Source organism: Pleurodeles waltl, chromosome 1_2, assembly GCF_031143425.1.
Source record: "Pleurodeles waltl isolate 20211129_DDA chromosome 1_2, aPleWal1.hap1.20221129, whole genome shotgun sequence".
NCBI lineage: Eukaryota > Metazoa > Chordata > Amphibia > Caudata > Salamandridae > Pleurodeles > Pleurodeles waltl.
In genome coordinates this window covers 264,931,071-264,954,076 of record NC_090437.1, presented here as the reverse complement: position 1 = coordinate 264,954,076, position 23,006 = coordinate 264,931,071, and the positions used below count along the sequence as shown (strand labels likewise).

Here is a 23,006-nt window from a genome sequence, read left to right as displayed (position 1 = left end):
TCACTTTGTGTGTTGGTACAAACACTTTACACCTAGCACTCTGAAGTTAAGCCTACTGCTCTGCCAAGCTACCAAGGGGGTAAGCAGGGGTTAGCTGAGAGTGATTCTCTTTTACCCTGACTAGAGTGAGGGTCCTTGCTTGAACAGGGGGTAACCTGACTGTCAACCAAAGAACCAAAGGGCAGCGCATGGTTGAGAACCCTCCCCCACACACAGAGGGATGGCTGGATGGCCCGAGGGCTGAGGGGCAACATGCTACTTCCCTTCTCAGGAATCTGGGTGCAGAAGAATGTGTAGGTTGGGTGGATGAGCAGGGCACTTACCATGGTGGGAGGACAAAGCTGATTGCAGGTCTTGTTTCATGATGAAGTTCACTTCTAGATGCAAGGGGTGGGGGCAGAGGAGGGGCCATGCTCATTGTGGGCATTCATTCCCACAGATTCAATCACTCTGAAGATTTTAGTCACGTCTTGCCTCGAGTCATCAGCCACACAATGCTGTCAGCTAGGTCCCATATGGCTCAGGGGAGGTAATTTGGGACAACACCCCTACAACTAGCATGTGCAGACCAGCTTCTGTGATACATTTCATTTCACAAGCACAAATATGAGAAATGGAAGAGTAACACAGAACTACAATATTTCCCTAATACTGCCGGTGGAATTAAAAATTCTGCTCAACCTTGCTCAGAAGGACATTTATCTGAGTAAAGACAAGAAATACTATGTGCAACATGAGCCTGCAGGACTCTTACAAGACTTGCCAATAATGGCAGTAATTTTTAAAGCATAAAGAATAGGTTCCTCAAAGTCCATAGCATCCTTGCTAGACAATCGTGATACATAGTCGCTTTAGCCAGGATTTATTGTTTGAATGCTGTCATCTGTTCTTTTGTGAAATTGACAAAATACATTTTGGAACCAGAGAAGTAATTCCCAAGGATATCGACTTGTATTTTGTGGTTTTCACAAGAAATCATCCTTTAGAGTTGCAAACATTATAGCACTTGTGTGTTTATACAGGGAGTCATCCATTAAAATCACCAACTTTTTGCACCTGTTTCTTCATAAAGAATCACCTGTTGGGACTTTAAACTCTATTGCATTTGATATTCCCCAAGGAGTTCACCTTATGGGTTTGTTTGCAAATATACAGTATACCAATGAGGCATAGAAACTGAACATGCAGTGCTAATGAATGCCTTTCAGGTTACAGTTATCCATTTATCACTCTAAACCTAATCCCAGTTATTTCCTAATATAGAAGGTGGCTGTCTTACACAAACAACCCCTAATTACAGCTCAGAAGAAAGATCAATATTCAATGTATAATGAAGGGAGAATATACAGAGAGAGTCACATGCTGTATGTCAAACAATATCTAAACCAAAAAGTCCAATGTCCAAATTATAGTTATGGCAAAGATCTTCTTTACTTTTCAGATATTAAACCTGCTGTTGTGCGGACTAAGACCAGCTGTTCAACCAGCTGTGTGACAATATCCACTGTCTCTGTTTCGCTCTCTCATCCCATTCCCACTTCCCCAGGCCTAATGCAAGTCTCCTGATAGCAATACGGAATTGGCTGTGGGATTTGCAATGTCTGGAGGTTTCTATCGGTCTTGTTGGATCATGATTGCCAGGTTAATAAATCTTGGAAAAAAGGAGAGAGAGTATTTAAGATCCAGCTAGGTAGAGAAGTGGACTGCAGGTTTGCCGGCCTCCGCACCTCTTCACCTAGACCGTGTGGTAATCTTTAAGCTGTGTTGTCCTGCAGCCCACTTCTGTCACTCACCAGCACATTTCACTAGCAGCAGGGCAAAGAAAGACCTCTAAATTCTTGTCTTCTTTCTTCCTGCACTTTGGGTGTTGGAGTAGGGAAACGAGTACAAAGGTATTTGCTGTGTCCCTGTTTCGTCTCCTCATTAGGCCAAGATGCAAAGGCCAGGGAACTCCCAAGACCTGTGAGTATCTTTATGGCACTTACTATACATCTAAGGGGGAAATGTTTATCAAGTGGTCCAGAGGACCTACAGCACAGGAGGTTCCTGAGGTGTTTGGTGGATCTGGCTTGGGATCTGATGATGAAACAGGTGCCCCAAGCCTCAGGGCACTTACAGTGCTGTTTCTCATTTCTGCAGGGGACTATTGGTTTATTTTGCTCTTGCTGGTTTGAGTGTTCCTGGCCTAAAAAAGTTAACGTGGCCCCTCAGTGCTGCTGTTTTTTTCTTTAAATAGTATCAGACTGTAAAAGTCTGGGCCTGCCTTCCTGTCCATATCTCAGTAGTGGCCTGACCCTGGGACTAATGGCAGCAGCACACCACTGTCTTCTAGGCACACCACTCTCTTCCTGCACTCCCTATGCAATATACACCTTCATCTACCTTCAAGATGCCTTTGTCCCCAGTAGTATGTTGGGTACCTAACCCTATGGTATCCACAACCAGGACAAATCCACAAACATCCGAACGGATTCAGGGTTGATGCAATTCCATCGTTTACTTGACCTGAAAAGGAGGCTGAGACATAGTGCTATAAGCTTCGGAGACAGAGGCTTCCAACAGTTAAATAAATACAAGTCAGGAGTCCTCCCACCCTGCCACTGCTTAACAGAGATAGGAAGCTCATTACCTCAGAGAGAATTCTTCCCACTCCTTTCCTCTCCTATGAGAAGTCTAATCTCCCAGAGCAGGTCTGCCGTTCCAGGGGGAGTTTTGAACAGCAAGCGGACTAGCAAAGCAATTACCTGGGCCCAGCACAGTAGCTCAAAGCAGGAATTCCAAAAAGGCGGGCTCCGGGAAATATGTCCAATTTAAAAAGAACATAACAGACTCATTTAGGGTAGAAGTAAAGCTTGATATTTGTTAGAGACCCTGAAATTCATACCATGTCAATGTCTTTCTCATGCTGTGCCAATACAACTTATGGTTTAAATATAGTTTATCCAAAGTTTAATAAACAGTTTAAACACAACAGATGTTGCACTTCAGAAAAATCGAAAGTGAACAATTCTTTTTAAATTCCTACTTGAGATATGTCTTAGCAAACCAGAACCAATTCACTCTGGGTCCTATCTGTCACAGTAGAACCTGTGTGCAGAGGCCAGGCTAAGTCGAACTACAGCTTTTCTTGCTTAACCTGCACACTTGAATACTTGTGAACACGTGCTTTGTGCATATCCTGCGAATTACGACAGCTATATAGCAGTGCAGCGCATTTTAAAAGATGGGTACCGGAGTTTACAGTTCGAATTCATATTATTCAGTGTTTCTGTAATGATTTTCCCCATACATTACTGGAGTTATTTTCTGCAAGATTTTATCTAGTCCTCTGAGTGGCAATACTGCACATCTCACAATAACGCTTTCGGGGCACGCTCGCATTTGCACCCAAATCGATAATTTGGAGATTCTCCGACTGAAAGTACCTTACGCATCATCCTTTGCAACAGGTAAGTTTCTCTATGAACTAATGGTACATTGCAATTCCACATTTCAAGGATGAAAACCTGACCAAGTTGAGCTCTCCGCCTCACAAAGGGATGTTATTTCCAGCAGCAGAAATGTATTTGCAGCGTGCCAATTGAGTTTGTCTGATCACTTTTCCTGAGACGCTTTCTTGTCAATGAAATGATTTCTCATTTACTCGACAGAAGACGGTAAAAGGCTACTGGTCATGACGTCCAGTTTTCAAGTTGCACAATAACGAAGCACATGAACAGAGCGCAATCTGTGTTGACGCTCGAGTGATAAGAGGGCACTCTGATGAATACAAAGTAAATGCTATATAAAGGAGTAGATACCGTTATCTAAGTAGACCAGGTCTGACAGAGCTTTTTGCCTTGGCAACAACAAGGTGACCAATGGAAATCATGAATTAATCTCAGTCACTGGCAATGGCTCAGTGCTTCATTTCATTCCTTGGGTTTTCACACATCATGCCACTCTAGATTATGCAAATTAGTACCTACTTTGCTCCTCATGGAAAGAGCCCATCCTAAACTGCCAGGTGAGGCCCCATCCAGAAGGGAACGTAAGCAAACCCTGACTTGTTTTGCTGTACTTGGGGCAACTCAGTGGGTGTAGCTTGGGTCCTATAGCACAGTGAGCATGGTGCCCACATCTGTAATACCCTTCACACTTAGGACCTCAACTGCAACAACAACAAGGTGATGGATAGAATGCCTGAATTATTCTCAACTACTATCAATCACTCTGTGCTGTATTGAAATCTGTAATTTTCACTCACAATGCCACTGTAGTCAAAAGTCCGCCTTAAGCATATCACTGCCAACCCTGCTGCTTGTGGGAACAGTCCATCTCGAACTTCCTGACGAGGTTTCATCCAGAAGGGCACGCAACCAACCACAGACACATTTCACCCTACATGAGGCTCATCAGTACAGTGTACCTTGAATCCTATGGCACAGTGAGCATGGGACCCATGCTTGAGCATACCCAAGGGGTATCAACTGCTATAATTCCAAGATGATTGGTGGAAAGCCTGAATTAGTGTGGACAATAAGCAATCTCCCATCATGCCACTCTGGACAAAGGCCCATTTTATGCAGGCAACCCTGTTCCTTCTGGGAACAGCCCCTCCAGAAGGGATCACAAGCAACCACAGACTGGTTTCACCCTAATCAGGGCTCATCAGGCAGATGCACCTTGAGTCCTTTCACACAATGAGCACAAGACATGACAGGGCATACCTGTCACACTTAGGGTGTCTGCTGTAAAAACAACAGCGTGATGGATGGAATACTTTAAGTAATCTCATTAAATGGCAATTGTCTGGGTTGCATTCCAGTCCATCATTTTTTGTCCATCAAGCCTCGCCGGCCAAAGTTCTGCCTTGTGAAAATCAGTACAGAGAGGTAGATTTCAGGAACCATTAACAATACATGCATAGGGAAGTTAAACTGGGCCAAACAGTGATTTCCAATGACTAGTACCTGATTAGTGAGACTCATTCACTAGTCATGTTCCCACTATTTGCAAGAGATAAACCACACAGATTACTAAAGCCAGCAAAATCAGATAGGAAAAAATGGGGAACTACAAAAAATGATGTAATTCCTTATACTAACCATCTACAATTTCCTGCTGTAATTGGCCTATAATTCATCATCCCCTCCTTAGATGAGTAGTATTCCACTACTGAACTAATGACATGGCATGCACAACATGGCCTTATCCTTCGATTTTCTCACTGTATGCTTCACTTTTACATTTTAAAATACATGGTTTCCTGCCATGCACCCCACCACCCTTTGTTAATCCCTATGAGAATTTGGGTGGTTGGTGGAGGGGGGCATCAGCCATCTTCAAGCAACAGCCACAATCCCTGTCAGAGTGAACCACTAAAGACAGTAATTTAACCCTTTGGGTGCCCAGGACGTAACGGTTACATCCTTGTTTGCACTGCTTGGGTGCTAAGGATGTTACCGTTACGTCCTGCTATGGCCCTAAGGGTAAGCGCTAGTGCTCCCCTCGATGGCCAAGCACCCCCTTCCCATGGGCACGGGTGGAAGGGGAATTGCTTCCTCTTCCACCCCCGCCTACCTCAACACCTGCAGTGACGTTTGATGATGTCATTGCGCAATCGCACACTGACCTCATCAGAGGCCGCCCCACTGCGCTGGAAGCTCAGCTTCCCGCACGGATCGGAAGATAAATGCAAAAGCATTTCTCTTCCGATCACAGGCTGAGGGCGGGAGAGGCATCAAAGGAAAGGAAAGGCCTTTCCTTCCCTTTGATGTCTCTCTGACCATTTCTGCAGCCTGATCGTGAAGCGATCGGGCTGCAGAGATGCCCACTAGACACCAGGGATTTATGTTTTTATGTTGTATTTGTGAGTGTTTATTACATAGGTGGAGAGGCCCCATTTGGCCAGGGCCGATCGCCAGGGGGGCAATTGATTTGTAGGCCTTTTCTGCCCCCCTTGGGGCAGATCAGCCTATTTTAATTAGGCCGATCTGGCCCAAAGGAGGGCAGAAACCACTAGGCACCAGGGATTCAAAAACCATTTTTTTTATGGATGGGGAGCGACCCCTTAGGCAAGGGTCGCTCCCCTGGGTGGCAAATTCTTTTTTAGTCCATTTCAGATTGGCCTATTTCTATTAGGCCCATCTGCCCCTGGGGGGAGAGGTGGGGCAGAAACCACTTAGGCACCAGGGATTGGTGTGTGTGTGTTTTGTCTGGGGGGCAGCCCCTTGAGCAAGGGTCGCTCCCCACGGAGGCACATTACTGTTGGCCATTGCTGCCCACCTTGGGGGCAGATCGGCCTATTTTTGTAAGTCCCATCTGCCCCCAAAAGGGGTAGAAAGCCCACCAGAGACCAGGGAAGATTTTTTTTTTTTTTTAAAGACTGGTAGTATGGCCATACTCCCACCCCAAATAAATGGGGACAAAGTTGTTCTGTCCACCAGTGGGCAGATTGGGCAGTTACCCCCGATCCACTCCCCGGGGGGACAGAAAGCCTACTAGATGCCAGGTAAACAAAATAGTGGGGTGGTGGCTACCAACCAGTATGGTCATAGTTATGCCCCCACCCCAACTGAAGGGGGTAATAATCTTTCAGCTCTCCCCCACACACTAAAACATCTTATCCCCTGGCAAGCAGGAGGACATTTGATTATTTTGGGTTTTGGTTTTACATTTGGGCCATGAGAGCTTGTCTAACTCTCAAAATCGTCCCACTTGGAATGGTGAGGGCTGCACTTTTTGGACTTTGGGATGCTGCCATGTAGAAAACTCTGCGAGACCTAGGCACATCTGAAAACTAAACATCTTGGTGAGTCCACGATGGTGTGCTTCACATGCACCCGCACCATTTTCTTACCCACAATGCCCTGCAAACTTCCAACTTTGCTTGAAATCACACATTTTTCCCACATTTTTGTGATGGAACCTTCCGGAATCTGCAGGAATCCACAAAATCCCTTCCACTACTCAGCATTGTCACATCTATACCGCTAAAAATTCAGCCCCACTTGTCAGCCGTTTTTTTTCAAACTGCCCTTTTGGACCCGCTTTGGTTCCCCCTCATTTCCGACATGTTTTTGTCTCTTCCCTGTCACAAGCACTTGGCCCACCTACACAAGCGAGTGAAAGACTGAGGGGAACATTGGTTAGTAGGAAATTTGTGCCGGTGCAGTGATCCCACACAGAAATGTGGGAAAAATGTGATTTTTTAGCTAAATTTGAGGTTTTCAGATTCCAGAACTTTGCAGCACCGAAATGTGAGGAAAAGGTGTTTTTTGCCAAATTTTGAGGTTTGCAAAGGATTCTGGGTAACAGAACATGGTGAGAGCCCCACAAGACACCCCATCTTGGATTCCGCTAGGTGTCTAGTTTTCACAAATGCACAGGTTTGGTACGTTTCCCTAGGTCCCCTCTGAGCTAGAGGCCATAATCCACAGCTAGGCAATTTGCAAAAAATAGGTCTGTTTTATTTGGGAAAACATGATGTGTCCATGTTGTGTATTGGGGCATTTCCTAGCGCAGGCACTAGGCCTACCCACATAGGTGAGGTATCATTTTGATCGGGAGACTTAGGGGAATGCTGGGTGGCAGGAAATTTGTGGCTCCTCTCAGATTCCAGAACTTTCTATCACCGAAATGTGAGGAAAAAGTATTTGTTTTGCCAAATTTTGAGGTTTGCAAAGGATTCTGGGTAACAGAACCTGGTGAGAGCCCAACACGTCACCCCATCCTGGATTCCCCTAGGTGTCTACTTTTAAAAAATGCACAGGATTGGTAGGTTTCCCAAGGTGGCGGCTGAGCTAGAGGCCAAAATCCACAGCTAGGCCCTTTCCAAAAAACATGTCAGATTTCAATGTAAAAATGTGATGTGTCCATGTTGCGTTTCCTGTCACGGGCATTAGGCCTACCCACACAAGTGAGGTACCATATATATCGGGAGACTTAGGGGAACAAAGAATAGCAGAACAAGTGTTATGGCCCCTTGTCTTTCTCTAAACTTTTTCCTTCCAAATGTAAGACAGTGTGTAAAAAAGACGTTTATTTGAGAAATGCTTTTAATTCACATGCTGGTATGGGGACCCTGGAATTCAGAGATGTGCAAATAACCATTGCTTCTCAACACCGTATCTTGTGCCCATTTTGGAAATACAAAGGTTTCCTTGATACCTATTTTTCACTCTTTATATTTCACCAAATGAATTGCTGTATACCGGTACACAATAAAAACCCATTGCAAGGTGCAGCTCTTTATTGGCTGTGGGTACCTAGAGTTCTTGATGAACCTACAAGCCCTATATGTCCCCACAACCAGAAGAGTCCAGCAGACATAACGGTATATTGCTTTAAAAAACCTGGCTGTTTTTTTTACAATTTCAGCTGTTATTTTCTGTAGGAAACCCTTGTAGGATCTACACAAATGACCCCTTGCTGAATTCAGAATTTTGGCTACTTTTTAGAAATGTTTAGCGGTCCAGGATCCAGCATTGGTTTCACACCCATTTCTGTCACTAACTGGAAGGAGGCTAAAAACACAAAAAATAGTAAAAATGGGGTATGTCCCAGTAAAATACCAAAATTGTGTTGAACAATGTGGTTTTCTGATTCAAGTCTGCCTGTTCCTAAAAGCTGGGAAGATGGTGATTTTGGCATTACAAACCTTTAGTTGATGCTATTTTAGGGAAAAAAACCACAAGCCTTTTTCTGCAGTCCTTTTTTCCCATTTATTAAAAAAACAAAACATTTTTTTTACTGTATTTTGGCTAATTTCTCAGTGTCCTCCAGGGGAACTCACAAACTCTGGGTACCCCTAGAATCCCGAGGATGTTGGAAAAAAAGGACGCAAATTTGACGTTTGTAGCACCTGAGGGGGAAAAGGCCTGGCAGCGAAGGGGTTAACCTGTGCTTAACCCTCCAGTAGCGTGGCAGAAAAGCAGTCAGTCTTAACTTACAAACAAAGTGTAAACTATTTATGCAGCACACCAACAGTAATAACATAAAAAAACACACAAGAAAAATCCAACATCACTTTAGAAATATGTAGTACACTTTAATAAATGGTTTGACTTTATAATGACAAAAATGCAATCAGGAGAACCGGAGTTATGGACTGTCTAATTAACTCATGTCTAAAAGATCAAACCACCAACTGCACCAATCAACTTGCAAGAGCTGGGGCAAAGTTGAAAGTTCTTGTTGACCGCAATGTAGTGTTGTTCGGCTACACAAAGTGGATTGTGCCTGGTCTGAGAAGGTAAAATTGAGAAGGGCTTCCCAGCTGGCATTGTGCAAGAAGGAGATGTTGTTATCGGGGAGATGCTGGCTGAAGTCGCAGTGAAGAATACTTAGTCCAGACTTATGGCCTGATTTATAATTCGGCAGACAGGTTAATTAATCACAACAGGATATCCCGTCTGCAGAAATATAAATCCTATATGATATAATGGAATTTATATTTTGGCAGATGAGATATCCATCTCTGTTGTGATGAAGTAACTCATCCTCCGAAATATAAATCAGGCCCTTTGTCTCCTTTTTTAGAAGCTGAAAATCTCCAGTAGGATAAAGCTGCAGACTGTAGCTGTTGAGGGGTCCATGAGGGTATGTACCCCTTCTGAGGGGAGCCGCTGAACAGGATTTGCTGATGCAGAGAATATGTAGTGGAAGCTGCCTTAAAGTTTGGCCAACCAGTGATGCATCTTGGGGACGGATAGAAGAGCAAGTTGGACCTAGGCTCCTGCCAGTTCTCAGAACACTTTTTAACCAAAAAATGTCCTAAGTTCCAAGTTTTGGATATGTGCTATCTGGGCACTTTTAGCACCACTACCAACGATCCAGGACTGGAGAGGCACCACTCAGAGGGGCATGGCTCACTCTGGAAGGGTCCAAGTGCAGGTTCAAGATGGTTGGAGCCTTTTCTGTCCTGAGGCTCTCAGCAGGAGACCAGCTACCTAGCCATGGCAATGGCAGACCATGGGACATGTTTTAGGGGGCTTCATTGGTGGTTGGCACAATGAATACTACAAGCCCACTAGTAGCATTTATTTTAGCAGCCCTGGCTAAATGGTATACCATTTTAATAGGGACTTATAAGTAAATTAAATTAGCCAATTTTACCATGTTTTAGGGAGTAAACACAAGCACTTTAGCACTGGTTAGCTGTGGTAAAGTGCACTGAGGCCAACAAAAACGAATTCAGTAAAAATAAAGGGGGGTGAAGGCAAAATGTTTGGTAGAAGACAGTCGTAAGGCTGACTGGGCTCAGCCCCCCAGCCAAATACTAAAAACATCTTGACAAAATCTATATTTCTGTAACAAGAGAGTGGAGAAAAGACAAAGTTCATTATTTCACTGATCTGTCTTCATGAAAGTAAATAACTATGATTGAATCCAGTGTTTGTGATAGTAGATTACAGTGGAACCCATTGCTAGCATGTTTTGTCAGGAATATTCAAATGTCTCAGGAGAGGAAAACCAGTTTTCTCTTTCACTGCTATGAGTGTCAGAGCAATGGGTAATTGTATATTAAAGCATTGGAATGTTGAAAACTCCAATGAACTCAAGCAGCAGCGGCCTGTAAACACTGGTATAAGTCTGCTGCTTTCGATATTACAATGTTTTAATTAACAGCCTTTGCCATTCTCTTTCCCCTGCCTCCCTAAGATATATGAATTGGGCAGGGGGTTCAAAGAAGCTGTGGACCAGAGCACACAAGAGCCTCCCCCTCCTGTGGCGCACAGTTTCACTGGAACCTCAGAATGGGGGAGAGGGGTTCTGCTTAGTTCCTGGGTCTCCTCGGCTCAGCTCAAAAGGGGAAGTGAGCTCATGGAGAATCAGGGAGACCAAGGAGAATCAAGGGCTGACTTCAGACTTATTTCACAGCTGTTGCTGTGTATTTTCAACTGCTTACAGCTATGCCCCTGCATACAGCTGCAATTGTTAAACATTCGAAGCAAGCTCTGGGAGGGTTCAAAGCCCTCTTTGAATGCTTTCATTGTAAATTAGGACATTCCACGCTCATGGGGTGGAATGTTCTTATAGCTTTATATTCAGGGCCACTAGATTATGCAGCAGGTGATTGACAAAGTATGCAGCAGTGCTGACTAAATTATGCAGCAAGAACATGTAAATCATGCAGTGAAATGCAGCACATTTTGTTTTAGTATTACCTTATTTGTTTTGGCTTTTTACACATGTTATGGTTTCTGGCCAAAGGTTCCACTTCATTTGTTCCACTTTGAAACTCAAATGCAGAAATTGGCGAAAGAAATGTGACCATTCAACCTTTGCGAAGGGCATTCCACTGTGCAACAAAACATATTGCTCCATTTTTAGTAACTTTTCATCAATTTGAGCAAGAAACCTTTTTTTTGCTGAAATTGGCAGATTATTCTGCAGATGGTGGATTATGTGACAAATGCAGTAGATCCATAATTATGCGGAAAACAACGCAGCTGCAAAATCGTACAATCCCAGTGGCTGTGGATTTAGCCCTCCTTTGTTATTGGCCCTCATCTTCAACTCAGGTTTATAATGCTAGAGCAGGCTTTTTATGATCTGTATAGTACACTACTGCGGGCTACAAGGTTATACCATGAACACTTACATCAGTAATATATTTAATGATCTTAGTCTACTTACTGGATAGAGTTCTCAATGCGGCTGATCGTGAGAAAAGCTGCAAGGTTTGCTGTGTAGGATGAAATTACTATTAAGGCAAAGAGCCACCATGCTCCCATCATCATTCTTGTTGCGAGGGTAGTGTACGGAACATCTCCACCTATTGGAAAGGAAAAAACCATTAGAGCATTGCAGCCAGCGATGGAATGATATTCATTCAAGGTTCAACAAGAGCAGGGGGTTTCCCCATTGGATATTTAAGCCCACTTTAATAACCAGATTAATCAACACTATAGGAAAGGTGTCTGCTACTGTGGCACATATTAGTTGTCTGCTATGGTACCAGAATATCATCTGAATAGTTCCTTGCACAAATATTGTGTTCTATATATTGTTTACAGTGATAGTGCATCAGTGAAGGTTATAATTGAAAAGCTACTCCCAATATGTTAATATTATTGTAAACAATATTTAGGACGTTATTTATTTATTTGTTCATGCAGTTTCATATAATTCAAACGTGGGCCCCATGCATTAGAATGTATTGTAGAGGATGTAGTACAACTAAAAACGAATGTCAGTAAAATTAAGAACATTGATACAGTAGAGAATATTGTCATAATCATCAAAAGCAATCAGAAACTATACAAGTAAGTGTACAGTAAAAGACTAAAGGAAGATGGAAGGAGAAAATGTCCTAAATCATGTTAAGATTCCAGGAAATTATTTAGAGAAGCCAAACTGTTGTGATAAGCAGAAGAATATAGACCAGCAGAGTTGGTCTACCCAAGTGAAAAAGAAAGAACATGAGGTGAACAGGAAGCACAACAAATTGAAGTGGGAGTGCCCATTAGATATATTTGAAAGAGGAGATATTCAGCTCACACCTGAAAGTATCAATGGTGTAGTGGGTCTTGGATCTTGTTTGTGTAGAACTGCTCTGTTTAGCATACTAATTCACATTTGATGGTAAGAGCTTTGCCCTTCCCTTTTCCATGAGGACTTCTATGCACCATAGTGCAACAGAGAGTCTGTCTTTTGCTTGCCGGCTCTGGCCATAAATAGCTCTCCTATTTTTGTCTGTGTGCGGTGTTTCCACCATGTAGACCCAGTTTTCAACTTCGTTCTATTGCTGACATCCCCAGCTTGTTTTCTACTGCCAGATACTGGCTGGAAGGCCCTTGCCTGGCATACTAATTCCCCTTTAATCACCCCCTTTCTACCCCAGAAACTCTTTCTGTTCCTCTGCAGATTGAGATTGCTCTAATTCACTGTCCTTCACTAGCAATGTAAGCTGAACTCCTCTTGCCGGTTTGTTTTGACCACCTCTTTTATTCCACCTTTGATTGGCAGTATTTACTTTCTTTCTCTTGTTGTTTAGCCTTGATTATTTCAAATATTTCCTGCCTGCCTAGCCCAGGATTGTGCTTTAATTTATGCCTTACCTGGTACTGTACTTTATACTCTAGCCTGATACAGATATCGCTGCTAGGCTGGTCTGATTACTGCTTTATTAATTTATTCCCACACAAACCCTTCCTCGTGCTTCTGGGCTTGGACGTCTTGCATGTCATCCAGACAGGCTTGATGCAGTGCCAATCGCCTCACAATTATGGATTTCTCTTGGGGTTGGTTTCTTTTGATTGTCTTCTGACCATGGCCTGAAGACGGCTCCAGTTAAATAAACTAGTTGGGGGCGAAACGTCAACAATTTATTTTTACAATATAGACTGCATTATTCTCTAATACTGCTTATATTCCTAGCTCCTTCGCAGCACACACTGAATAATAATATGAAATAATGTTTGATAAACGCATCCTATTGTTCATCTTTAAGATTTCCCTTTTTCTATATAAAATTATTATTTGCACCACATTCGTCACAAATAGCACTGCACCATCACAGTTGTAGCGCTGAGTAGTCACAATATTTTATTTCTTGATTAACAATAATATACTACTATTGCAAATAATATGTCCAGGTGTCTGTTTTTTAATTGGGGGCTTGCCTTCTACAAATTATATCGGCAACTATTTGTTTCTCTGTAACATTATTCCCTCTTCTTCTCCCAGGAGTGAACCATTATTTTTGATACATTAGCCAATTGTCAAACGATCCAGGAACATACATCGCTGAAGAGAAAGGTTCATTTTCTCTGTCCACTGAGATAAAAGCTGCTATGTCAGTTCTTTGGAAATGCTCCCTGGCCCTGGGTCAATGAAGTCTTTGAAAGGTTTAACCTTGGTGATAGTTTCTCTATGATCCTCTTCGAAGACGTGATCAAACGCAAAGCAGCTGACTTTGGATTTACATTTGGCAACTATGTGCTTCAGAGAATCTCAAAGATAGGACAATAATTGTTCAACAAATTGGACTTTCCTTTCAAAGAATGAGACAAGCTCTTCAAATTTGGCAGCCAGGTCATTAAATTTAAGGGAACAAACTGGACTGCCATTCTCACTACTTCAAATGATTGTCTTGGGCAATTCTTGATAAGAGAATAGACTTGGGCAAAATGTGCTTACTTTCATTAATGGAAATTACTCAAAATGCCCAAAAATGTATGAGTTGTTCAGTGAAAAGCTGGCATCTGAATTTTGCAAATTTTCTTATTGGGAAATGTGCCTTTGCACCCATCTCTGTTGCGAAGGTGCATTTTGCACAAAAAAATCATTCAAAATCAGAAGTGGTACAACCAACAACGACCTGCATTCAGTTCGTTCTCATTCTTCCCATGCTCCCACGATAGGATTTTTAGCTGAACGAAGTGTCAGTTATGTCGTATAACCTAATGGTGCAATTTGAGGCATTTTGTGTCAAAAGTGCAATGTGAAATGCTAGAAATTATGTTAGATCACACCTGTGTTGATGACATTTCTTCTGGCTCTATAACATGTGGGAGGAAAATATTTTTCCAGCAATCCTGAGGATGCCCTGGAAGAAGGAAAGAATGTTTGCCTCCACTGAGTTTCCAAAGCTCTGAGTGATGTATTTTCCATTAAGAAGTCTTTGGCTAATCATGTAGCAGAAGCTTTGAGTCTTTTTCTTTTGCTGTAAAGCAGAGATGTTCATCCAGAGGTTCACACTTGGATTTGTTGAGCCTAGAGTTAAAGGTGTTTATGTCATCATGGGGACTGATGGGGGAAGGCTAAAGGAACAGAGCATCATGAGGTTCTTCAAATTACGTTTTTTAGGAACATGTATATCAATTTCAGCCTTCTCTCATCGGACTATAGGTTTTGACGTGAGTTGAAACTAGTGAAAATGGGATTAGGAAATGGTCTGCCTAGTCTCAGAGAACTGGATCTTCACGTATTATTTAATCTGAGAGTAAAAAAATAAACGTTGAACCTGGGGTAAAGGTGGGCTTGATGCAGCTCTGAATGAAGTGATTAGCAGGTATGAAAGAGGAGACGAGGAGAACATATTTGCTGCACTGTTATTTGAGTCCCCTCAATGGAGATTGAAATCCCCTAAACGTACATCAGAGTCACAGAGGATAACTTGAATAGTAATGTGCTAAATACACTGTTCAGTAAAATTAGAGTTGTCACCTGGAGGATGATAAATTAAACTGGGCCTAAACAGTTGGATTTGAAGCTATTTAGTATCAACCATCAACCTTTCAAACAATGCAAATGAGTCTGTGGTAATGGCCCTACGTAAGGCTTTAATTCTTAAAATTACTCCTCCATCTAGCCTGCTTTCTTAGTCACAATGAATAAAGAAGTCATTGGGAAACAGGTCCATGACATTATGAGACCTTGAGCCAAGTCTCCATAACATCTCATGTTTGGTTGATGAAAGTGTCATTAAATTTGTGGCAGGTCTGCTTTATAAAATAGGCAGTAGAGAGAATAGGTTTTCATTTTGCTGATCACTGTCATCATTGGACCTATTGGAATCTGATGAGATTTCTATGGTAGACTCCCCTTTGCAGACATGTACTCTGTGTTTGAATAGTAGAATGCAGGGGACTCATCAGTGGAGTCGATGTCAGAGGTTACTGAGGAAGGAGAAGAGACAACTGTAAACTTCAAGAAGGTTAAGTAGATCCTCTGTAGAGTAGTAGGGGATTGTTTGTTAACAGTGAGGCTCCAGGTTGTCTGTAAGCATAGTGAGCATGGCCTGGTGATTAGTTGAGTGAGAGGTGGTTGTCTGACCGGGGAAGTATAAAGCCAAATTAAGATTAGCACAGAGAGAGAGAGTTGGGTCCTCGTGCCAGCTTAATTGTCAGTTTTGTAATGGAATAAAAATAAGATTGATGTCCAACAGGGCAAGTTTGCAATTTGAAGGAGAAGCAGAGGTTAATAAGGCTGAGAGGGACTCAACTGTGAAGGCAGAAGATGGATCTTCCTTTTGTCCGAGGAGCAGGATACTACAGTGTGAATTAGATGATTTAGTTTATGCATCAGTTAAAAGTATTCTAGTCAAATCTAAAACAGGGTTTTGAGAGAAGTGGAGTTTAATGGGGATTGAGGGGAGACTTGGGAATGTACTTGATGGATATGTTTCGAGTGAAGGAAGATAGTAGAAGTTTGAGAGAGTAAATGTGGAGAGAGAAACGGTGGGTTGAAATGCATTCATTTGGAGGTCATTATTAGAGAGGTGGTAAGAAGATATTTTGTGGTAGGCAAAAAGGAACAGAAGTCACTTGTGCCATCAGTAGGTGATGCAGAACGGAGGTGTATGTACGCATCTGCTAGGGAATGGCCTTAGAAATCCTAGCTCAGAGACGCATTGTAAAATGAAGATCAGAGAGAAACAAGTTATCATCTGACACAATATTTATGTCACAGATATTCCTGTGTATGATAGTCTGATACACAACCATGGTGCTGCCCTAGTTTTGGTTCAAAACAGCAGATCCTTCAATTTTGGCGAACCAACCTACTAAATCCAGAAGAGAATATTCCTCAATCTCTCCACCATATTAAGTTGGTGTAAATGAAATTTCTCAGATAGATTTTTTCTATGCATGGAGCACTACCTCCAGAAATTTAAGATTTATTCTTAGCAACCCAACAGTTCACCCGGCCCCATATCTTCCCTAAGTATTGCAGAGATGAAAATGGCTATATATGCATAACCTAGATGTCTATTATCTAGAAAACTGAAACTATGTACAATGTATGCAAAGAGGTGTGATTAATGTATTCCATGTTTATCCCACCGTATGAGTGAGGCTTTAAACGTTTGTTGCAGGCCACATGGTTTCTTTACTAATATGACCAGAAATCGTAAAAACATAAGGAACAAAATGTGTCTTCAGTAACAACATGTACATATATGGGGAGGACTGAAAGTCCATCTTCAGAAAACATAAATAACAGCTAGCATTAATTCATTTTTTGCTTCTTGACACAGTAGGTTTTTTGTAGAGCTTTTACCTTGGCGATACTTGTGGATGAACCAACATGACTTTTCTGTACATTTAATAACATTTTCAATCATGTAATTTTTAGGTTTGTGAAAAAATGCCTATGTTGAATCTTTAATATACATATTATATTTATGAGAAATAATCCAGCAACAAAAATGCATTAACTATAACAATTTGGCAAATATATCATGAAGGGGGAATTAGGAATTAGGAGTTATCACAAGTTACAAAAAATGAAAAGCCTATTTTTTAATATATTTTCAAAGCGTGCTTCTTATATTTATGTACACTGTAAATAACCAGGGTTATTTCTCGTCATTTTGAGAGTAGTCAATATACCACCTTCAGAAAGATGAAAAGTTGACCAGGATTCTTACTTTTGGTGTACAGAGCACAAATGGCGGGTGTGTAACTCGCTGGGCTATAGTGCCATCTTTCTGCCATAAGAAGATGTATAGTATCCAAAACATGTATATTCTTTAGTCAATGCTATTTGTTAAAAACAGCCGTTCACGGAGAATGTACTAGGTGGGGCAGATGTACAAAGGTATGGGTTATAGCAGAATGACGAAAAATAAAAACAATTAATTGTAATGATATTTACCCTGCTTTAAGTTTCTTAATTTATTTGAGTGCCATATCAGGCTTGTCGAATGAGCAGCAGACAGTCATCCAAGTAACATTCATAATGCTGTTTTTGATACGTATGTGGTATTCTTCCAGTATTTTCTTTCACAAAGCACCTTATAGCACACCTCTGTTACTGAAGAGACAAAGAGCATACTAACATCTAAAAGTGGAGTACTGCAAGGCAGCTGTCAAGAGAAAAGGCAGTGATTGCCACTATGACTAGTAACAAAATCGAAGATGCTTGCCACTTTAAGGAATTTGCCTGTTGGGTTGTATTTGTCAGTCCCATGATAAGAGGCAAACTGCATTCGTTAAAGGTTTCTTAGCTCATACTTGGTATCAGGGTCAGAGCAACAAGGCGATCCCATGGAAACTATGCAAGGTGACATGTAAAAGTCCAACTTAACTGCCATGTAATAAAGAAATACATGTCTACATCACGTTTATGTGAAACAATGAAGTGTAATAAAAGAAATGCAAGGAAAAATAAGAGAAGGTGAGAGATTGATTTAAAATTGAACTTTAAAAACATGCTAAAATCCTCAGACTTTGGGAGACACTCCTGTTAGATACAATGTGGGGATCTTTCTTTAAACTTACAAATAGTTATGCAGAAAAGAATATGTACAGTGAGCCACACCTGGGCGCTCTATGTGAGTATGGCTGTGAGGCAGTCAGATACAACTAGCACGAGACTTGAATGAGATGCAGTCATCTGGTTACACATATTATACAACATTTAAACAACTCCCACATGTGCACGAGACAGACTTGAAGAATTGATTTGTCCTAATTGGAATTTCAACAATAAACATTTTATATATATGTGTGACATGCCATACCCAGTTTGCTGGAAAGGTTAGCTTGATTCAGAGACCCTCATCTCAATTCTTTTGCAGTTTTATATACCACAAACTCGACCCCGGGATATTAGAGCACTTTACATGAGCACCAGTTACATTGCACAAGGCGACATTCATTTTTTTTAGACATGGAGAAATTAAGTGATTTGCCAAGAATCAAAAGATGTTGAGCGGAAGTGGAGACTGAAACCTGCTTCCCTTTCTCCAAAGTCAGCAGCTGTGGCCCTCCACATCCTCTTCTCAAGGTGTTGATGAACTTTCTAGAGAACTGTGGAAATTATTTATCCTTCACTAGTTTTCATAGCTGAGCCCTCAACAAATGAGCAAGATGTTTGAATTCATACTACTGACATACAATAATTTTTGTAATAATAATAATACATTAGAGCCTGCAATTCTTTCGAACTTGTGACTTCTTTACTGGCCTGCAATAAAGAAATGACGTAGCTGCTCAACAACAAGTTAGTAGAGTTGTGTTTGGACATTGCAATGGCTGCTGAGTTCATAGAGCATAATTACAGCTGCATTTTATACAGGAAAAACAGGAACTGGCTACTCCCTTTTCTGATATATTTTATTACAAAAATAAAGCATCTGCAGAAAAGAGATATGTATGGCAACATTTTTATTTTGCCACCCTATTGATATTTGAAGAAAAATACATTTTTGCATGTTTCTAAACAATGTGGACCACAAATGTGTGCAAAAATTACTCACTGTTTTGTGGTATGTTTAATTGCTCAGTACAGATTCTGCTTGTGTTCTTCTTGCCTGCAATGAACATGAAAGATTAACACACTAAGGTCCATATTTATACATTTTTAGCGCCACATTTGCGTAGTTTTTTTATGCAAAATCGGCGCAAACTTACAAAATAAAATTGTATTTTGTAAGTTTGCGCCGATTTTGCGTCAAAAAGATTTCGCAAAGGCGGTGCTAAAAAAGTATAAATATGGGCCTCAGTGGCATATTTACAAAGAACTGGCGCAGCACAGTGCTGTGACAAAATTGGCAGAGCCTCACTGTGTCAGGTCTGAAACTGAGGGATATGCCATATTTACAAAAATATGTCACGTCCCTGTGTTTCTCCCTGCGCCGCCGCTAAATTAGCTATCTGGCACCAACGCAGCCACCTTCGCACCATGGTGCAAGGATGGCTGGGTTGCAGGGGAGATTTTTCCTGCACAAAAACAATCTTCAGTGCGATTGGCTTTTTCTATGTGTGCTGCGCCATGGTGCAAGGATGGCTGTGTTGCAGGGGAGATTTGTTTTGTGCAGGAAATAACACCTTCCTGCACAAAAACAATCCTCAATGCGATTTGTTCTTTCTATGTGTGATGCTCCAGTGGTGCTAGGGGCTTGTAAATTTGTCCCTAAGGAATTAAGCAGTGAAAGGGAAGAGATATGTTGTGACCATGTGTGATCTCTGATGTGCATTAATATGTGCAATTTATATTTTTATAAAATGTGCATTAAAAGTCTATTAGTCACCTAGTTCCACAATCTTATAAAGGGGATCTTCCTTCGGCCTATTTCTTCTACAGGGTCATGGAACTACTTGGTGACTTGCAGTGTCCTTATAATGTACGGCAGGTGGTACTTTAGCCCAAAAAGTGCACAAGAGCCTGCAATTCCTGCATAGAAGGTGGTCTCTAACACAATTTTTACAGTTGAGTTGTGATGTGTTTAATCATCTCTAAAACGATAATGATGTTGCTGCTCAACTGCAATAAATTATTAAAGTTGAGTTGTGACATCATGATAACTACAATCAGCAGCCAAGCTGAAAAACAGATCATATGGCTTAATTAAAGCTGCAATTTAAACAATGAAAATACTAAATGTTTTCTCAAATCAGTATAGATAACCAGGAAGGAGATGTTTAGGAAACATGTTTATTTATTGTGCTGTGGGCCATTACAGGAAAGATAACATCTCTCTGAATTTTCTATACATTCTAAACAACAACATTTTTAAGTTAAATTACATCAAAAGGATTGAAGAAGCTTTTGTAACAGACCATTAACTTCTATTTACTGTGTTTAATTTTGCAATACAGATTCCACTTTTATTCTTCATGTCCGCTCAGTTGCGCAACAGAACTTAAGAGGGCCCCCAACCTAAGTGCATGGAGGGGCCCCCTCCAAGCCCAGTCAGGAGCTCTCAGACCAGGGAACCACCGCCTTGCACACTGTACTGTAGCCTTTGTATCTCAGCCCCCCTCCGCACTACGGGGGCTGAGGAGGCTAATGTTACGCCACTGTGTACACAACCATGTACCACACATGGAGTCCGAATGGAACAGGAAAAAAGGTCCACCCGTTAGTGAATTAGATAGCTAAAAAAGTGGCTCATGTTTTGAACTTGTAGAGACATGCTGTATAAGTGTTCTACAAGGTATGGAAGACTACATGGGTTTGACCTTGCCACAGGCACTGTTTGATTTACTATCAGCATAATCAGCAGGAAAACCTCCACACTGACCTTCCCGTCAGACACTGCCTTATTGCCCTATAGGTAAGTCCGACCCTAACTACACAGGAAATATGAACTATGCATATGCACTATGACAAGCTGACCCAGCCACCCATCCCTAAGAAGTTATTGAAGGAAAAGAGGTACCTGGATTAGTCATGTCAGTAGTGCATGATGTGGACCATGGCAATGCACCTGCTAAGAGACTCAAGCCTTGTGCCATGGGAGGAGGGGCACCACTTAAGCTACAGCACAATACCATTATTTGCTGTGGAAATGCTTAAAAATGTGGGTTTCATTCACAGGACATGATTGGTTGGGAACAAATATGCATAGTAGGAGGACCTCATATGAAAACGGGCTTCCTAATAAAGGAAGCAGCAATTTTGGAAGTCAGCATGCAGAACATTGTTAGGGCTTCACCAGCCATTCACACGGTGCCAAGAGATCTCCCTACCACAAAATTGTGTGACAACTATTTCTCTCCATTTTTAATGATTTAAAAAAAGTTTTAAGGGGCATATTTAAGAGACGCTAGCGCCATTCGAATGCCACATTAGGTCCATTTCTTTACGCTAATGTGGTCTTATAAGGCCAAAAACGCCACCCAGATTTACAAAGTGGTGCAATGCATGCATTGCGTCAATTTGCTACCCTTTGCACTACATTATGCCTGTGCCAGGCAAAATGTATGCAATGGGGGAGTTCCACTATTAGGCGTGCCAAAAAATGGTGCAAGGAAACCTAAGAGATTTCCTTGCAACATTTTTTAAAAAAGGAGGCGTCCACTGCTTACAATGGGTGTCTGGGTGCTTTGCAGGATAAGCATCTGAATTTTTTACACCAATCCTGCAAAGCACCGGACTAGTGTATAAATTTCAGATGCTAGTCCCCTAACTTATGCCATGGTGCACTGTATTTTAAATACGGCGCACACATGGTGGCGTGAGGGGGTGCTAAAAGGAGCAAAAAAAGAGGCACTGCACTGTGTGCAGTGCCACTTTTCTTAAATAGGCCCCTAAGTGTTTAAAACATAGTTCAGCCCTTCCAAATAAATCTGGACTTGGTAGTTGCAGTATTTGGAATACAGTTTTGATTGTGACAAAGTAGGAATCAGTATAAAATGTTATTTACGTTTTAAGAAGGAAGACATGTTAGTCAAAATTATAAAGAAGGCTTTTGGTGATAGAAACATGTTCTATGATTTTTTAATAACCATGCCGTTGGATGCTCACCAGTGCACATGTGGTTAATCTATAATAACAGACGTTTGATCCCAAATTCTGTAGAGGTGCTCATAGACAGAAACACATCCTCTTGCATACAATAAATCCAAAGGAAAACATCAAAAAGCACTGGCTCCTATTTCACTTCTGAAGAAAAGACAAATACTCAAAACCATGGTCAGGCACACAGGCTGGCTCGCTCATTTCTTTATCCTGTTACAAGTGCCTAACTTGTAAGAGAATAATTGTCAGTGTCCAAATCTCTGTTCAGAAGCCTGCATCCAGCATTATTATTGTCAACACACTGAGGGCCTCATTTACAAGGCCTTTGTGCCACAGTTGTGCCATTTTCTTTTACACAGAGGTGGCGCTAAGCAGTGCTTTACACTTCTCCAGAATTGGCTGGAATCACTGGGGGGGAGAACATGTGCTATGTTACTAGATATGTTGTCTTCTTTCTTTTTTTCCTGACTGTTAGAAAGTTAGCAGGGGTATGCACCCTGTCCCAGTAGGGACCACAATCCTAGTGTGGGTAAGTCAGATACACACCTTAAATTAGCCTGTGCTCACCCTCTTGTGGCTTGGCACAAAGCAGGCAGGCTTAACTTTGGAGGCAATGTGTTAAGTGTTTGTGCAGCACTTAAAACAGTAAAGCAGTGAAAACACTACACAGCAAGAATCCACACCAAGTTAGAAAAACAGATCTTAATTAAATGAACAAAACAAGACCAAAATGACAAAAATCCAATAAGTCTAGATATTATTTTTTAACGAATATTTGCAATTGTAGTGCTTAAAACCTTAAAGTTCCAACCGGGGCTAACTGG

The 23,006-nt window shown here is 41.6% G+C and overlaps 1 protein-coding gene across 2 annotated transcripts in view; it reads right to left on the bottom strand.

The window, feature by feature from the left end:
• The window catches only part of GRID2 (glutamate ionotropic receptor delta type subunit 2), a 2,834,743-nt gene that overhangs the window by 626,116 nt on the left and 2,185,621 nt on the right, over positions 1 to 23,006 (bottom strand). For both annotated transcript variants that reach the window (XM_069238009.1, XM_069238018.1), the window contains exon 12: positions 11,623 to 11,761. In XM_069238009.1, the coding sequence (XP_069094110.1) occupies positions 11,623 to 11,761 (139 nt within the window). The remainder of the gene's footprint in view (positions 1 to 11,622; positions 11,762 to 23,006) is intronic.